Source organism: Impatiens glandulifera, chromosome 4, assembly GCF_907164915.1.
Source record: "Impatiens glandulifera chromosome 4, dImpGla2.1, whole genome shotgun sequence".
Lineage (NCBI taxonomy): Eukaryota > Viridiplantae > Streptophyta > Magnoliopsida > Ericales > Balsaminaceae > Impatiens > Impatiens glandulifera.
In genome coordinates, this window is record NC_061865.1 from 4,416,220 (window position 1) to 4,435,181 (window position 18,962).

Sequence of the window (18,962 nt, forward strand, 5' to 3'; positions counted from 1 at the left end):
AAATAATATTTTATCATAAACATAAGACAGTAATGTCATTTTCATTATAATAATAATAATAATAATAGGATAAATATTAAGAGAATTAACGATAAATTAATTTTTTTTAAGTTCACAATAGTTTTACCAATTTACAACGAAGGGCTTGTTCGGTCCAAGTTATTTAAATAACTTGGAGAGAGAGAAAAATGTTTATTGGTAATGATCGGTGATAATTTTAAGGAAATGATGATGTTTTTTTTGGTAAAAAGACTTAAAAAAGTATTGATATATATAAATAAAATAAATAATTATAATTTGAAATAAAATGTATTTTAGTATTTTGGTTAATAACTTGATTGATTTGAAAGATGAAAAAAGGAGTAAAGTGACAATTAATTTGGTTGGATTATTTGAAAAACCCAAATTCGAATTAGGCCTAAGTGAAAGTGAAAGTCACGTAAATACTTCAAAGCTAACTCATAAAACAAATTAATTAAAAGAACATCTATCAAGAAATAAAAACATATTGACAAAGCTTAATCCCAAATAAATCAATTAATTTTTTCCTTATAAAATTACATTTTGTCCCTGCAAAAAAATTGATTAATCATCATCCATCAATCATTATTTTTGCCATTATTTATTTTAATTATAATAAAATAATATAAAATTGTTAAATATTTTAGTCAGAGTTAATTATTCTTCTTCAAAACTTATAAAAAGCTCGATAATATATTAAATAATATTTTTTTATATGTTATATTTTATCGTTGTGCTTAACTTTTTTTAATATACATGAATCTTTAAGAAAAAAATTGTAAAATATCAGTAGTAGTCATAGTACTGTAAATTTGATAATATTTAGAACACTAACACACAAAAATTTATTGGCTTAATAAAATTAAAAGATTAAAACACAATTTTCATAATTAGAAAGAAAAATTATATTCTTTTCTAAAAGTTCATAGAAACAATTTAAAAGAATAAAAACAAAATATCAATATCCAATAAATAAATGTAATTACACTCAAAGGAGAATTGTGAAAATCTAATGGTAAAGTTATTTTTATGAAATTAAAAATGATTAAAAAGAGATTGTGAAAATCTAGTAGTAATAGCAATAATAAAATTAAAAAAATTTATTCCAATAAAAATATACTTAAATCAAACAGGGCTTTAGAACTTGATCACCTGTTGATAACCAATTCAATTAGGGTATGAGTTCCTCTACATCAACTCCTAACCACCATTTCCTTGAACCATTTCCTGTCCTACCCACCTTTCAAACAATTTTTCCCAAACTACCCACATTTTCATTCACATTCCCAAACTACCCACCTTTCTCTCTCTAAATTATTAATCAACCCATTAATTAACTCACTCTTTATCTTAACATACTAATTAACTCACTCTCTCTCTAAACTAATTAATTAATTCCTCTCTCTTTCAACTATTAATTAATATCCTCACTTTTAAACTATTAATTAATTCAATTGAAATATATTATATAAATATTAAAATAAAATAACACATATATTTTATTTTTATTTAAATCTATAAATATAATATATATAGTTCAAATTAAATACACTAAATTAAATAATTTAAATAGCTATTATAAACTAAAATAAAATAGAATACATTACATAAACGGAAACTTGAAATAAAATATATTACATAAACATTAAAATAAAATACATTACATCACAATAAAATACATAACATAAACATTACAATAAAATAAAATACATAATAAATATTAATCACGTTCAATATACAATAAAATACATATTTTATCTTTATAATTCAATTTTTTTTTATATTTGAAACTGCGACGTTTAATGACCTTCAAAATGGTCAAACTTATTGTCAAAGGTCAAGAGAATTATTTGAAACTGTTGAGAAAAAAACATCATCACACAAGATTATTTCATACAATGAACAAAGAGGAGTCTTCGAAATCGTTACTGCACAATACAGAACCATAAATGGATATTGGAAGGGTGGTAACAAACATAATGTGGAAATATATAGAGGTTTTTGCTCTTGTGGAAAATGGAGTAGATATCATAAAATTGAATTATAAAAATAAAATATGCATTTTATTGTATATTGAACGTGATTAATATTTATTATGTATTTTATTTTATTGTAATGTTTATGTTATGTATTTTATTGTGATGTAATGTATTTTATTTTAATTTTTATGTAATATATTTTATTTCAAGTTCTCATGTAATGTATTCTATTTTATTTTAATTTATAATAGTTATTTAAATTATTTAATTTAGTGTATTTAATTTGAACTATATATATTATATTTATAGATTTAAATAAAAATAAAACATATGTTATTTTATTTCAATATTTATATAATATATTTTAATTGAATTAATTAATAGTTTAAAAGTGAGGATATTAATTAATAGTTGAAAGAAATAGAGGAGTTAATTAATGAGTTTAGAGAGAGAGAGGGAGTTAATTAGTGGGTTAATATAGAGAGTGAGTTAATTAATGGGTTGATTAATTATTTAGAGAGAGAAAGGTGGGTAGTTTGGGAATGTGAATGAAAATGTGGGTAATTTGGGAAAAATTGTTTGAAAGGTGGGTAGGACAGGAAATGGTTCCCATTTCCCATCTACTTTGTATGATTATGCCACGTGTCATGCTTTCATTTCAGCCATTGATTAATTAATAAACTAAAATTTATTAGTAAAATATTTTTAACATTATTTATAAATTTTGAAGTAATTAATTAATCAATGGCTTAGATGTTTTTAGGTGACGTGGTGTGATTATATTATGTGTTGGAGGAGATTGGTGGAAGGAGTTGGTGTAGAGGAACCCAGCAGATAATTACCGTAATGAAATAAAATATATATTAATTAAAACTAATTTAATTAAGTTCAAGTCATTTAATAATAGGTGAGGGCTTTTAGAACTACTTAATTAAATATTTCCTTTTAATTTTTCTCATAAATTACAATTATGCCACTAAAAATAATTAAGCAACTAATCTCCCTTCTTACTCACCAATAATAAAGTATGCCAGGAAGTTACACTGATGGACAAATCTCATCCTTTGGATCAAACTATGATCAACGGCTCTCAGCTCATACAGCCTATTGCCAACTCCCTCAAGGCTTAATATATATTACCAACTCTCTTCTTCTGTTTTTTCACTTTCTCTTTGTCTCTCAATTTCTTCTCTTTGATTCAAAGAGATGGAATTTGGTGGAAATTTTGGTTCTCATTCTAATAGTTTTAATTCCTCATTGAAAGAAATGGAGAGGTTCTTGATGGAAGAAAATAACAATTTTAATGACTTCTATTTCGTTCTCTGCTTCTAATTCATCTAGGCATGAGATTGTGGCGCCTACATTCGATGTTGATAAATATTCTAACAACACGGAACTATCGGATTTGATGTATCATGATCAAGAAAACAAATCGAGAAAGAAAAGTAAGGCATTGAAAATTAGTTTGCTCATCAAAGGCCAGTGGATGGAAGAAGAAGGCATGTTAATTTATCTTTGAATTTGAATGTGATATGTCAATTTGTTTTGGTTGATTTTAGAATTTAATTAATTATTGTAGGAGACTTGTGAAATTGGTGCGACAATATGGAGATAAAAAAATGGTCACAAATTGCTGAGAAGATGATTGCAAGGGCTGGGAAGCAGTGTCGCGAGAGGTGGTTTAATCATTTGAGACCTGATATTAAGGTAATTTAAAGTTGTATATTTTAGAATTTGATTTGTTCAAGGTTTTCTTTGTTCTTCTTTCATATCGATTTAAAGGTAATTTAGTTAAGAATTCATTTATTAGGATTGGATTTCTTTAGGGTTTTTGCTAGTTTCTTCTTTCATGTTGATCATATCATCTTCTAGAGTTAAACTTAGCAAATTTGGATATTGTTTTTAACTATGATTTTCCTAAGCATGCAAATTAAATTTAGTTTTCTCTTCTAGACAAAACTTAGGAATGTAATTAGAGAAAAAATATTTTTCTTTTCATATTTTAGCAAAAGGATGGAAAACTTTTTTCACCACTTATCATAATCTCATACTTTTATTGCATGATTTCGGTGTAAAGACGTGTGAAAATATGACTAAGAAAATTGTTTGACGTGTACAATTGTGTAAATCTAGTTTGAGATTTTTTATTCTCATATTAAATAAAGATTGATTTTGAATTTTATTATACATTTCAGGTTAAAATGTATTTTTCTTGCATTATATTTAAAAAATAATTTTGTATATTTAAATTTTTATCAAGAAAGAAAAATATGCATGTTTTTTTTTTAATATTAGTGATTATTATTTTTTATATTTAAATTTTGCACAAAATTAATTCATTATGTTTTTCTCTTTTACTTTTTAGATTTATTAGCAATACATACCAGTAATCGTATTTTTTTAAAATATTATTATATTATTATTTTATTCTTAAATTATCACTCATTATAGCTTTTTTTACCAACAAAGCAAAAGATGTTGTTAAACAAATTTGTCGTCTTTTAATTTGTGTCTACAAATGTACACTAAATTTAACTTTCTCTAACTTATTTTAGAAAGATGGTTGGAGTGAAGAAGAAGAAAGGATGTTGATCGAGGCTCACAAGAAGATTGGCAATCGATGGGCGAAGATTGCCAAACAAATCCCAGGAAGAACAGAGAACTCAATAAAAAATCATTGGAACGCGGTGAAGAGAAAACAAAATGTACAAAGAAAGATGAAAAATTCGACGCAAGAAGTTCAAACTCTAAAGACAACTATTCTTCAAGTTTATATAAATAGTAACAATCATGATAATGCTATGATGAGTTCGCAAATTATTGATGCCAACTTTGTCGGCTCTTCAATGACCGATGATATTGTATTGACATTGTATTCGCCAAATGATGATGAAAATATGTTCGAGGTGATGATGAAGGAACCCTATCACGATGAGCTGGACTTTATGGTCAATCTTTTCAGCAATAAAAGTGATCAGAATGTGAATTGTGCGACTAATAAAGTTCAAGAATCGGACATCGCCAACAATACCCATCTAGCATCAAATATTTTTCAGGTCTTTTTGATGGATCATTATCGACTAACTTTTCGACGAAAAACAACGTGGATAATAATGATTTTATGAGTCAACATCAACCTTCTTCAACCCAAGAAAATAACAGGGACATGGATTTGATAGAGATGATTAGTGCTTATAATCATTCTCAATTTGGTTTTGGAGAGGGTAATACTTCAAATAACCTCTTTTAATTATGTTTGTTACTCATGGTCTTCAGTTTATTGTCTAAACAAATTAAGAATTTGGGTTTATTTATGTTTGTTACATATATTGGTCAATTTGGGTTAAATTATTAAGGAATTGGTATTTGGCATGGACCGTAGTAATATTGCTAGTTACATCTATCTTGGGTATGAAAATGTACTTTGTTTATTTTATTTAATGTTAATGAATTGTTACAGCTCTCTTTTTTCACTCTTTTTTTTTCACCTCAATCTTTTTTATAATTTTTTTTAACATATAGTGATAATTGTGTACATATGTATGTACGGATGTAATGGCATATTGTTGGTTGGACAAGACTTTAGAAAGACATAGTGTATTAATTAGTCTCTCTAGGATTTTAGGGTTTTGTTGGATAGGAGACCTCATGCAAAAGGTTTGGAATCTGGTTGTAAGAATATATTTATTTTGTTTTTGTTAAACAATGTTAACAAATATATTATCATGTGATTAGATTATTTCACACAAATAAGTATAAAACCATTATATTATGTAAAAAAATGTTTATTAACATATTTGATAGAAATTTAAAAAAGGAAAAACATATTATGTTAGATGATATATATAATTGTGTCTAATTTTATAGAAATTAAATTATATATATTAATATAAAAATATTATCTGATATTATAATTATCATAATATTTTTAATATAATACATTATTTTTATATAAATAAATTTAATTAACATTAAAATTTGTGTGATATATATTTAATGTTATAAATATTATTTATTCTTTATATATCTTTTAAATTAGATTTTATAAAACTGTAGCAAAAAAAAAACTTTTCGTTTCTATGGTAAAGCTTGAAGTTTAATAATGTTAACCTTGGTTCGCGTATTAGATTTTTTTTTTAAATAAAACAATATTTTAAAAGATTTTAAATAATTTTTAACAGCTTTTGAAATTAATAATAAATTAAATTAATTTCAGTTCAAAATTGAATAATTCGAGATTTACCGTATTCAAATTACAATTAAATTTTTAAAAAATCCGTATTTTTAAATCAATTAAAGATAATTAATTAAAAAAATTATTTATTTCAAACCAAAGTTTTCAATTAATTTTTTAAAATGAATAAATGTGACATACGTATACAAAAATACCAAAGTTCTTTTAGTTCATAATTTGGTGATACTTAGGAAGAGCTTTCGCGCTTCATCATCCGTACCCGTTTAAAAATGCTCTTTACTTATAATTTGACTTTTGAAAAATCAGTTGTATAACGTTTTATTTTAACAAATTATTCTTCTAGTACTAAGCATGCATAGGTTTTAGCGTTATTTAAAATATTTTAACAATAATATTTAAATGTACATTTTGCTGATGACATTTACTAGGGAGGAAAATACCTGAAGAATATTAGTTTTTAAAGGCATTAAGGTTTAAACATAAATCCCAAACATGTTTTTGTAAAAAAAAAATTTTTTATGGAAATCCCAAAATATTTTATAAGCATTTTCTATTTTTTGGGGATTTTTAGAAAATGGATTAAGGTTCCAAAATTACAAAAATAATTTTGGATTTTTAAAATGAGAACCAAACAGGCCTTGGGTTCGTTTTCATCGGTCGGACCCCTCGAGGTACTAAAGACTTTTTGGTCATTGGTTGAGATTATCGATCGGGGTGTAAAAATCACCGGTCCTAGGAAAGCCCTGGGCTAACTTCATCGGTCATAGGTTTGAGAATTCTTGGTCGAGGTCGAGATTCCTTAGTCTTAGGTTTGACCTTTCGGTCCGGGGTGGAGTCATCGGTCCTAGGTTCGAGAGTTCTCAATCCTAAGTCTGAACTCTTGGTCAGATGCAAAAATTCTCGGTCCTAGCTGAAGAACATCGGTCAGACCTCTTAATCCTCGATGAAGAACATCGGTCGAACCTCTTAGTCATGGCTAACAAGCCTCAGTTCCCAAGAGCATTTAAAATATCCTCACAAGGTATCAATCGACCTAAATGATGATCAATTTGTTTTAAAATTGTTTTGAGGTAAATGGAGCTAGCCAATAGTTTGCATATACCTCATATACTTGATTGATACCAAAATAATAAAACTAGTTGTTCTTTTGGGCCAATTCAAGAACTCAAAATTTTCAATTATTTTGAAAATTTTGATTTTGATTAAACATGATCGGGATATATCAAACATGATCCAAACAGTTGTTTAACATCATTAGAAACATGTTAGGATGATTTTGGGTAGTTGTTCTTGAGGAGTAACCCAAGAATAGTAAACCGTTTTTTTGAATTTAAATTTGAGTTTTTCTATTTAATATTGATTGATTGATTCTAACATAAATGAAAAGCTTGGAAATGATCTTAGGATCAATTTCCAACTCAAACATCTAACAACCAGACAATATACAAACTTATAAAAACTGAAATATAAAATTCAATTTCAAATTGGAAGTATGAATTAAAGGGTGATTGAAATCATACCAATGATTGGAAAACACTCCTTGGATCTTAGGGAAGCTTTTGGAATGCATAGAACTAAGCTTTAGAGCATTATATAAAATTTCGAAAAATCTAAAAGCTTAAAGCTTCAATGGCGGATTTCTGAGTTTTTTCGATTTGAAGTTGGAGAGTGGATCTCTTTTTTACGGATATATTTAGGGAGGCTATTTATAGCCTCCTGAAGTTGGTTGGATGCTTCAAGTGAATCAAATTAGCCAAAAATCATTAATGGTGTTTTGGTTGTTCTTCATCCCACTTGCCGGAATATGGATTATTCATCCCTATTGATGTAACAGAAATGATCACCGAAGTAGGATGATCATTTCAGCTAGGGAAATCAAGGCAGCCAGGGCATTCGGTTTGTTGCCATTCACCACAATGGGGACAAAACAATTTGTTGTTAGAAAAACTATGGAAGACAAAGATGAGGATTACGCTTATGATCGATGATTATTATGAGCAAAATTTCTTCGATTCCAATGGAATAGAGGACCCTATTGATTCTTAAGAGAATAAGACATATATAGTTTGGACAATGAAATAGTAGACTTGTGGTATAACCGGAAGGATGAATGGGGATAACGCTCTCATGTCACTCTATAAATATAAATAGTAGATTAATGTTGTGATATTTTTAAAAGTTGAACCTTAAATCATAAATTCAAATGTTTTGATTTTTGTTTAAATATATACATTTTAAAAATTGAGTTTTACTAAATTGTTCAATTATATTGTTTTATTCCAACTTATTTTCTTTTCCTTTTAGTATATGGAAAATTTAAAAATAATCTTACTAATTAATTTAAGTCTATTGACTCTCTTCTAATTATTAATAAATTAATAAATACAAATATAAATATTCTTTTGAATAATATTTAGATAAAAATTATAAATGTGTTTTAGCATTATATATACTATTTAATTAATACTAATTAATAATAACAAGTATAATATGTTAGTTTATAAAAATTATATGCTAGTTTTAGCATTTATATATTTTAAATTTAATATTAAATATATTGTTAGTAGAATTTATTATTATTATTATTATATATATATATATATTACATAACTAAAAATTTTAATATTCTTTTTTCAATTTCTAATTGAACAAAAAATTAAAAAAATGGTTAAAAATTAAATAATAAATTCAAACAAGTATTAATTTTAAATATTTTATTTAGAGTTATAAATTATCAAAATATTTAATACCAAACAAAAACAACATTCAATAATAATAATTTTAAAGTATTAAATACCAAAATAAATAAACTTCCAATAATAATAATGTTTCAAAATATAACAAAACTCTAATGGACTAAATCTTCATTCTTCATCTTCAATAATTATAATCACATTCTGTATTAATAAAAAAAATATATTAATAAATAAAATGAAATATTATTATGTATTTAATTATACATATTCAATACAGAAATTTAACCTCGTTAATTCTTCTTCTCATTTTCATCATCTCTTACTACATTCAAAAACGACCTAATAGGCTAGTACCATGTTCAATTGACACTAATAACATTAGATTCTACATTCATAAAAAAGAATATTAATAAATAACAAGACAAGACAATTTTCTTGATTAATAATGTCATAAAAATATTATACATGATAATAATAGCAAAATAAAATTATCGGACACAAATATTATACAAATTAAATAATAGCGATCTAAACTAATTGTTTATAATGAAAATAAAATAACTAAACTGACCTGAAATCGAAAATATCGTCGTCAAGTCGAGAGAAGATGTAACAAAGATTGTGAAAACAAAGACAAATATAGAAAACACCATACAAAAAAGATGTGATGCCATATTATTTATATTGATTAGTAAAAAACAGTAAAATAATATTAGCAAAGAATTCAACTAACCTTCAAACTGAAAATACCTTTAAGATTCAAGAGAGAATCATGTATTATGTATTTAGAAGAAAAAAGATTAACTAAAATAAAATAAATCCTAGAGAGAAATGGTAATGAGAATTGAGGAAGATGAGAGGAAGATGAAGAGTTAAAAATTAAAAGATAATTAAAGATAGTGTGTATAGAGAATGAAGATAAAAATGTTTCAATGAAAAAGAGAAAAGTAATGATGACATTAATTAATGATTTCATTAATTAATATATTTTTATTAAATAAATATAATTATATTTTATCGGTTCGGTGCATGTAAATATTATCCCCGCCCCGAACCCCGATCAACATATTTCGGGGTTTCCCCGATCCGCCCCGATCCCCAGTCAAAGCGGGGGAAAACCATACCAATCGATTCGGTTCGGCTCGGTTTCAGCGGGTCGGTTTCAAATTGCCACCCCTAGATGCTAGACTCTAAAATAGTAATAGAAGTCCGTGACATAAAATACCCCAAATAATATTGTGATATTTGGTACATGATATATTTTAAAGATATAACGTCTTCTACATATTCGAAATAGTCGAATTTTCAATATTGGCAATAATTATATATTTACTGTGGTCTATTATAGTCTCGTGAATACCCGAATAAGGAGTGTGAGACTCAAGTTTACTTAGATCTGATATCATATAATCAGATGCACTAGAGAGTTAGGGTGTCATATAACAAGAACAATCATTGATATTGGAGGAGATGTTTTTGCTTAATAACATTAATAACAAGAGTTGTTTTGACTATTTTTATTACAAATTTCACATTTAATATTTTTTTTTTGACATTTAACCTTAGTATGTCCATATCTATTGCACGTGGTACATTGGGGTGAGTTTCGTTATTTTGATTTACGCGTGAATCATCTTCATTTTTTTTTCAATATTCGGTACATGATATATATTTTAAGAATATAATGTTTTCTACATATTCAAAATAATCAAATTTTAAATATTAGCTATAATTATATATTTACCATTGTCTATTATAGTCTCATCAATACCCAAATAAGGAGTGTGAACTCAAGTTTACAGAGATCATCAATATTAGAGAAGATGTTTTTGCTTTATAACATTAATAACATGATTTTCGTGCGATGCAAACGGACAAATTTATAAAAAAAATCAAAATTTCTATATTAAAATAATTTAATCACACTATATTAACGGTTTTCATATTGTGTATATATTCTTTCACATTTCCATTTTTATTAATATTTTGTAAAGTTATCTAATCTCAAATTTTTTATAATTTTTCTTTATAGATTTTTTTTTTAAATACAACTAAAATAAAATAATACAAATATTGTCATTTATTCAAAAATTTTAATTTTTTAGTTTTATTAATTTAATTAAAAAAAATTAACGTGAATTATCACACTATCTTAAATTGGCGAAAATAATATTTGAGGAAAATATGTTTGTATTTTTTTTCTCTTTTGTACATAATTATTTCAGCTCCATTATATCCTCTCAAAAATTTCGAAAACAGTTTATTATACATTAAAAGTCAAAATATTAAACAAATATATGTGAAATGTCTATTAAAAAAATAATATTGAATCATCTTTTTTATATGTCAAAAGCATAAAACTCTTGTTTCAAAAATATATATATATATATATATATATATATATATATATATATATATATATATATATATATATATATATATATATAATTTTATTTTGGTTAAACAATATCATTAATTATTATTTTTATTAAAAAAAATAATTCAATTTTATAATATTTTGTATAAAAATATATATATTTATAATAATATTATAAATTAAATTAATAAATATTTATCAATTATTTAAAACATATTAAAATATAGAGTTAAATATATTTTGTATTATTTATATATATATAATATATATTTATTATATTTTTGTATTATATATATATATATATAAATACTTAAAATATTAATATTATTCATTAAAATACAATTTTATTTATAATTTTCTTAGACCTAAGAAATACCTAGACCTAAGAAGAAATGAGAGACGAATTTGATGAGAAATTCATATAAAATGTGTAAAAATAAAAAAAAAAAATTATTTTCTTTTCTAAATCTACGGAGACAGAGAATACTCGTCTTCTTCTTGATTTCGAATCTTCGTCTTCATTCGCTTCTCATTTTTTTCAAATCAAGATCGAATATTTTTCTCTATGTCTCTCTTGCGTCATCGTCGCCCTCCTCCGTTGCATCATCGTTGCTATTCTCCATCACGTCGGCGTCGCCCTCCTCTTCTTCTCATGCTACATATACCTAAAGAGAAAGGAATGTCGATTTAAGAAAGACCTAAACCTAAGGAGAAAGGAGAGACAAATGTAACGCAAAAATTTGATAAACCGTGAGAATTTGATTAGAAAATCATATAAAATGTGTAAAAATAATTCAAAATCCACGGAGGTAGAGAAATCCTCGATTTCCTTTTAATTTCGAATCCTCCTATTCATTCGCTTCCCGTTTTTTCTTCAAATCAAGATCAAATATTTTTCTCTGGTCTTTCTTCCGTTGTCGACACCCACCTCCTAAGGAGAAAAGAGAGATAATTGTACTGCGAGAATTTGATGAGAAATTCATATAAAATGTGTAAAATTTTGGTAAATATCACCCTAAATTTTTTGTTTTAAACATTATTATATATATATTATCTTCGTTTACGTAGGGACTCAAACATGCCATCTTACCCTTACTTTTGGTCTTCCCCATCAATCACAAATTCACATATGCATTTACGTAGGGTAGGGACTCACACATGCCATCCACATCGACCACAAATTCACATACGCATTACGTAGGGACTCACACATGCCATCTTACCCTTACTTTTGGCCTTCCCCATTAATCACAAATTCACATACGCATTTATAAATTCGCATAAATTGAGACTCGAACTCTGGTCTCTAATATGAAATGTGAACACTTTACTCATTAGACCACTTGTGTTTTTTGAATTTAATTTAAAATTTTATGTATGTATAAATATTTAATCCTTGTTAATTAATAATAGAAAAATATATAATGAATAAAAGAAAATTAATTAATTATATAAATAATAAATATGTAAACACTTTAACCATTACCACTTGTATTTTTTAAATTGAATTTAAAATTTTATGTATGTATAAATATTTAATCCTTGTTAATTAATAATAGATAAAATATATAATGAATAAAAGAAAATTAATTAATTAAGTATATAAATAATAAATATGCATAGAAGGATAATAGGAAAAAAAATATATTTATATAAAATTAATGATAAAATATACTATATATAGATTTTAGGAGAGAAAACGCTTAATATTAATTTTTTAATAAATTAAAAATTTTATTTTATGAAAAAAATTATAAAAATGACGTGTAAGAAAATATGAAATATATATATATATATATATATATATATATATATATATATATATATATATATATATATATATATATATATATATAAATGAGGGAAAAAATAAAAAATAAATAAATTATTAGTGTTACAAAACGGAAATTAATTAGGAAGGTATATTATGAATATGAGAGAGAAATGAATATAAAAGTAAAATTTGTAATTTTATTTTAAGTTTAATAAATTATTTAAACGTTATTATATATTATATATAGTATTATTATGTATATTATAAATATATATATATAATATTAAATATAAGTTTATATAAAATTAATGATGAAAAATAATATGTATAATTAGGAAAGAAAAATTAGTAAAATAAAATAAAAATTAATTAGAAAAGATAAATTAATAATTATGATATGAGAGATAAATGAGTAATGAATAGGTAATTATGACGAGAGAGAAACAGATGTAAAATATAATAAGCCTATTTAATATGTGGTGAGAGCCTGAATATCACCCTACATTTTATTTCTTAAGTATTATTAGATATATATAGATAAATTGCTTGACTATTTTTTATTACAAATTTCACATTTAATATTTGTTTGACGGTTATAATTATGTATGTCCCTATCACAGGTTCGTGATAATTAAGATGATTTTTGTTATTTTGATTTGTGTGTGATTATTTTTAGGTTATCTACTACTGTTTCTATTAATGTTGGTGTCTTTCTCACTAATGTAACATTAGCATAGATCTACTCAATTAACGTGAGTCCGTGCGTGAAAAAGCTTATAAATAATAGTGGTGTGATATTGCTTATTGATTTAATTATAAATTTTGAATAGATTTTTATTTTAATATATTTAACAGTTGTAATATATAAGTTTAATTATTTAATTTAAAATATTATAATAGATAAAAGTTTTGAAAATTATTTTTAAGTTTATATATTTTTATTTAATTATATTATAACAAAATTAAATAAGAAGATAATATATAATATAAATAAATAAATTATTAATATATAAAAAATATTTTAAAATAGTTTAGTAACAAAATATTATTTTATATATTAATTGATAGTAAAAATATAATAATATAAAATAACGAATTAATTGTAACATAAAATAACGAATTAATTGTCACATAAAATAAGAGAGTTAATTAATATTGGAAATATTTTAGTTTTTGTTAATGATTTAAAAGAATATCCTAGGTCTAGAGTTCAAAATATTTTTACAAAAGTTAAGTTAGACTCAATTAATTTCAGAATAAATTATTTTTTAGGGTATTATAAAGTATTTAAATTTTATTTTAATATATAAACATTTTTTTATTATAACTATTTATGATAAATAATTTAGAAAAATATTATGTAACAAAATAAAAAACTTTAATAAATTATTATTATTAATATATAAATGCAGATTTAAATGAAAAAATCAACATTGCTTATTATATATAAAATAATTTAATTATTTATAAATAATATTATTATTATATTTAAAATAATATAATTAATTATTAAAATAAATATATTATTATTATTATTTTAATAAAATAATTAAATATAAAATAATATATTAAATTTAAAATTATATTATTTTATTATATTATATTTTATAGTTTTTAGATAAATGATTAATTTAACTAAATTTTTATTTAAATTGTTAAATAAATGAATTTTCACAAATATATAAATAAACAAATTACTTTTAAAATATAAATAAAAACATAAGAATATGAAAATTAAATTAATAAAAATGTTTAATATAAAAAATAAGTAAAATCTTTTATTATAAAACAAATAAAATAAAATATTAAATGTTTTTTTTTTAGAGAAATTGATTCTTAATCAAGTAAGAAGAATAAATTAATAATATATTATATATATTAAATATTTAGATAAAATAAATTAATATTTAAACAAAATATATTAATTTAAATTATTATTATATATATTAAATATAATAATTTAAAATTTATTGAAAATAAAATATATTATTAAAAAAATAACTAAATTTAATTAATAAAATTATTTGATAAGAAATTTTGAATAACTTTTATTTTAATATATTTAATTGTATATAAGTTTTGTTATTTAATTTAAATATTATAAAAGATAAAAGTTTTTTAATTATTTTTTAAGTTTATACATTTATTATATATTTTTATTTAATTAGATTATTACAAAAATAAATAAATAAATAAAAAGATAACATACAATATAAATAAACAAAATAAAATTTTAAATAATAAATTATTAATATATATATATATATATGAAAAAAATTAATACTTTAGTAACAAAATATTATTTTATATATTAATTGATATTATAAATAAATGTTAGTAATTAGTATTAATATATATATATATATATTAATTTCAAAATACGGTACTTAAATTTAATTTTAATATATAAACCTATTTTTTATTATAACTGATAAATTATTTATAAAAAAAATATGTAACAAAAGAAAACTATAAAATTAAAATAATATTTAATAAAAATTAATAATTATTTAAGTTAGTAATAAGAAACTATAATAAATTGTTATTATTAATATATTAAATTATTTATATTGTTTGAGTTATTTATATTATTTGAGTTACCTTACAAAAAAAAATCTAGAATTACTTTTAACATATAAATAAAAACAAAAGAATATGAAAATTAAATTAATGAAAATGTTTAATATAAAAAATAAGTAAAATTTCTTTAATTACCACTCAAAACAAATAAAATATTAAATTCATATAAAAATATTTAAAACATATTTCTTTTATTTAAATAAATTTATAATTAATATTAAAAAAATTTTGATATATATTAATGTTATAAATATTTTTTCATTCTGTAAATATCTTTTAAATTAGATTTTATGAAAAAAATATTTTAATTATTTAATTTATTAATATAATTTTAAAAAATATAATAAAAATAAATATCTTTGTTATTTTATTTAAAATATTTTCATATTTAATAATATGAAATCTTAAGATTAATTATAAATTTAAATAAAATTACTTATTTATTTAAAATAATTTATAATATAAACAAATGTTTAAAATATAGAAAAGTTATTCTTAATCATTGATGAAGAACATCAGACCTCTTAATCATTGATGAAGAATATCCGTCGAACTTCTTAGTCTTAGCTAACAAACCTAGGTTCCCATGAGCATTTAAAACATCATCACAAAGGTATCAATCGATCTAAATGATGATCAATTTGTTTTAAAATTGTTTTGAGGTAAATGGAGCTAGCTAATAGCTTGCATATACCCCATATACTTGATTGATACTAAAATAATAGTTGTTCTTTTAGACCAATTCAAGAACTCAAAATTTTCAATTATTTTGAAAATTTTGATTTTGATTAAACATGATCGGGATAGATCAAACATGATCCAAATAGTTGTCCAACATTATTAGAAACATGTTGGGATGATTTCTGGGTAGTTGTTCTTGAGGAGTAACCCAAGAACATCAAACCGTTTTTTTGAATTTTTCAAATTCAAATTTGAGTTTATATATTTAATATTGATTGATCGATTGATTTTAACATAAAAAAAAGCATGAAAATGATCTTAGGATCAATTTCCAACTCTAAAATCTAACAACCAAACAATATATAAACTTAAGAAAACTGAAATATAAAATTCAATTTCAAATTGGAAATATGAATTAAAGGATGATTGGAGAACACTCTTTAGACCTTAAGGAAGCTTTTAGAATGCATAGAACTAAGATTTAGAACCTTATATAAAATTTCGAAAATCTAGAAGCTTGAAGCTTCAATGGCGGATTTCTAAGTTTTTTCGATTTGAAGTTGGAGAGTGGATCTCTTTTTTACGGATTTGTTTAGGGAGACTATTTATAGCCTCCTGAAGTCGGTTGGATGCTTCAAGTGAATCGAATCAGTCAAAAACCATTAATGGTATTTTAGTTGTTCTTCATCCCACTTGTCGGAATAGGGATTATTCATCCCTCTTGATGTAACAGAAATGATCACCGAAGTAGGATGATCATTTCAACTTTTGAATCAACCGATTTAGTTGACTATCGACTGTATTCTAAGTTTGAAAAATCAAAGGATGAGACTTCATCCTTATCCATCCGGCTTCGCGATGAAGACGATGATCGGAGGATGATCGAGCGAGAACGCGGACGCTGAGCGGTCCATTAACTATCACGATTTCGTCGTAATCGCCCATTCCGTCGTGTTTCAGCTAATTCTCCGATTCGTGGGTGTGCATTTCTTCGACTACAACGGACTACGCATGCGCTTTCTAGGTGTTTAATGAAAATCCAACGTTCATCCAAAGGGCTTTGGTTTCGGTTGTAACTGGATTTCTGTAATTTAACTACAGCCGATTACAAATTAAATTTATTTTATTTTAAGACCTTAATGGTTTTTAAATTAATTTTTCTCTCACTCTTTTGGTTTTAATTTTGATCTTTTTAAATACACAAAATATTAAATTAAATATGACAAATATTTTATTAATTTTCTTTTTTTTGTATATGTTTAGGGTTACATAAATAATTTTAAGGATGAAATGGGTATCTCACTTGATTCTAAAATATTTATTTTAATCTCTTGATATTTTTAAAAATTATTTTAATCTAAAATGAGTTCAAAATTGATCCCATATAATTTTTATTTTATTTTTTTTTTTGCCATTTTCCTTAATTAATTAGATTTTAATTATCAAAAAAATTAATTTAATTAATTATTTTAATTATATTTTTGTCTATGAAGTTATTTAATTTGATTTTATTTAATTAAAAATAAATTAAAATAATTATTTTAATTTTATAACTTGAGGGAGTAGATTTTAGTGTTTACAAAATTAAAAAATTATTTTTAATTATTTAATTTATTAAAGTAATTTTAAAATAAAATTAATAAAAATAAGTATATTTAATATTTTATTTAAAATATTTTAACATTAATATTTAATAAATATAAATCTTAAAATTATTTATAAATTTTAATAAAATTGCAGATTTATTTAAAATAATTCATAAAAATAAAAATAATTTATAAACTTTTTTTTAAATATAAAATTTATAATATAAAACAAATGTTTTAAAATATAGAAAATATCTTTTATATAAATTTGAAATAAAAATTTAGTAAAATTAATAATTTATAAAAAAAAAAAAATCATCCTATTATATTATTGTTAATTATTGTAAGATGATAGATAGTGGGAGAAAAATGGTGAGATAGAAGAGATAAGAATTTTATTATCCATGTAATTTTAATAAAGTTACATGGGATAGAGTGAAAGATAATTTTTAAATTATAAAAAATTAGTTTTTTATATATTTTTTTAAACAAAATTTAATAAAATTAATAATTTATCAAATGTTAATTTGGGTGATATAATTATAGTGTTTAAAAATTGCCATAAAAAATTAGAACAATATTATAATAACATGATTCCATATTAAAAGAAATTATATGATTAATTATAATTATATATTAATGTTAGAATCGGGATTTTCCTTGGAGGACCGGGGTCCGACTTTTAAGGGTGAACACTTAAGAACACAACACACACTGGTAATAGTCCGGTTAGAGACTAAAACCGCTTCTTAACACTACACAAGCTATCACAAACCTCTTAAATCGGGTTCAAGTGCGGAAGTGGTTTGTTTCAGCTTAAAGCAATACACACAGTTCGGTTTGGAGGTTATTTAGAAGGAGATGTCAGTTTAAGGAGAAAGCCGGTTTGATTTAGGAAGTTATTAGTTATTTCGGTTCGGTTTAGATGTTTCGGTTAGGTTTGAGTGAGTAAACCGGAATATGAAAGTAAAGAACACGAGACAGAATTTTATGGATGTTCGGATTTTAATCTCCTACGTCACCCCTTCTTCTCAAACAATGAGAAGGATATTCACTAAGAAATATTATACAGT

The 18,962-nt window shown here is 23.1% G+C and overlaps 1 protein-coding gene across 1 annotated transcript; it reads left to right on the forward strand.

The window, feature by feature from the left end:
- Positions 1–3,605: 3,605 nt before the first annotated feature.
- On the forward strand, positions 3,606–8,183 carry LOC124934498 (transcription factor MYB64-like). The gene is made up of 4 exons (XM_047475035.1): positions 3,606–3,707; positions 4,556–5,056; positions 5,357–5,409; positions 8,030–8,183. Exons 1-4 carry the CDS (start codon positions 3,606–3,608, stop codon positions 8,181–8,183), a joined length of 810 nt encoding a protein of 269 aa, XP_047330991.1.
- The last annotated feature ends 10,779 nt before the right edge of the window (positions 8,184–18,962 follow it).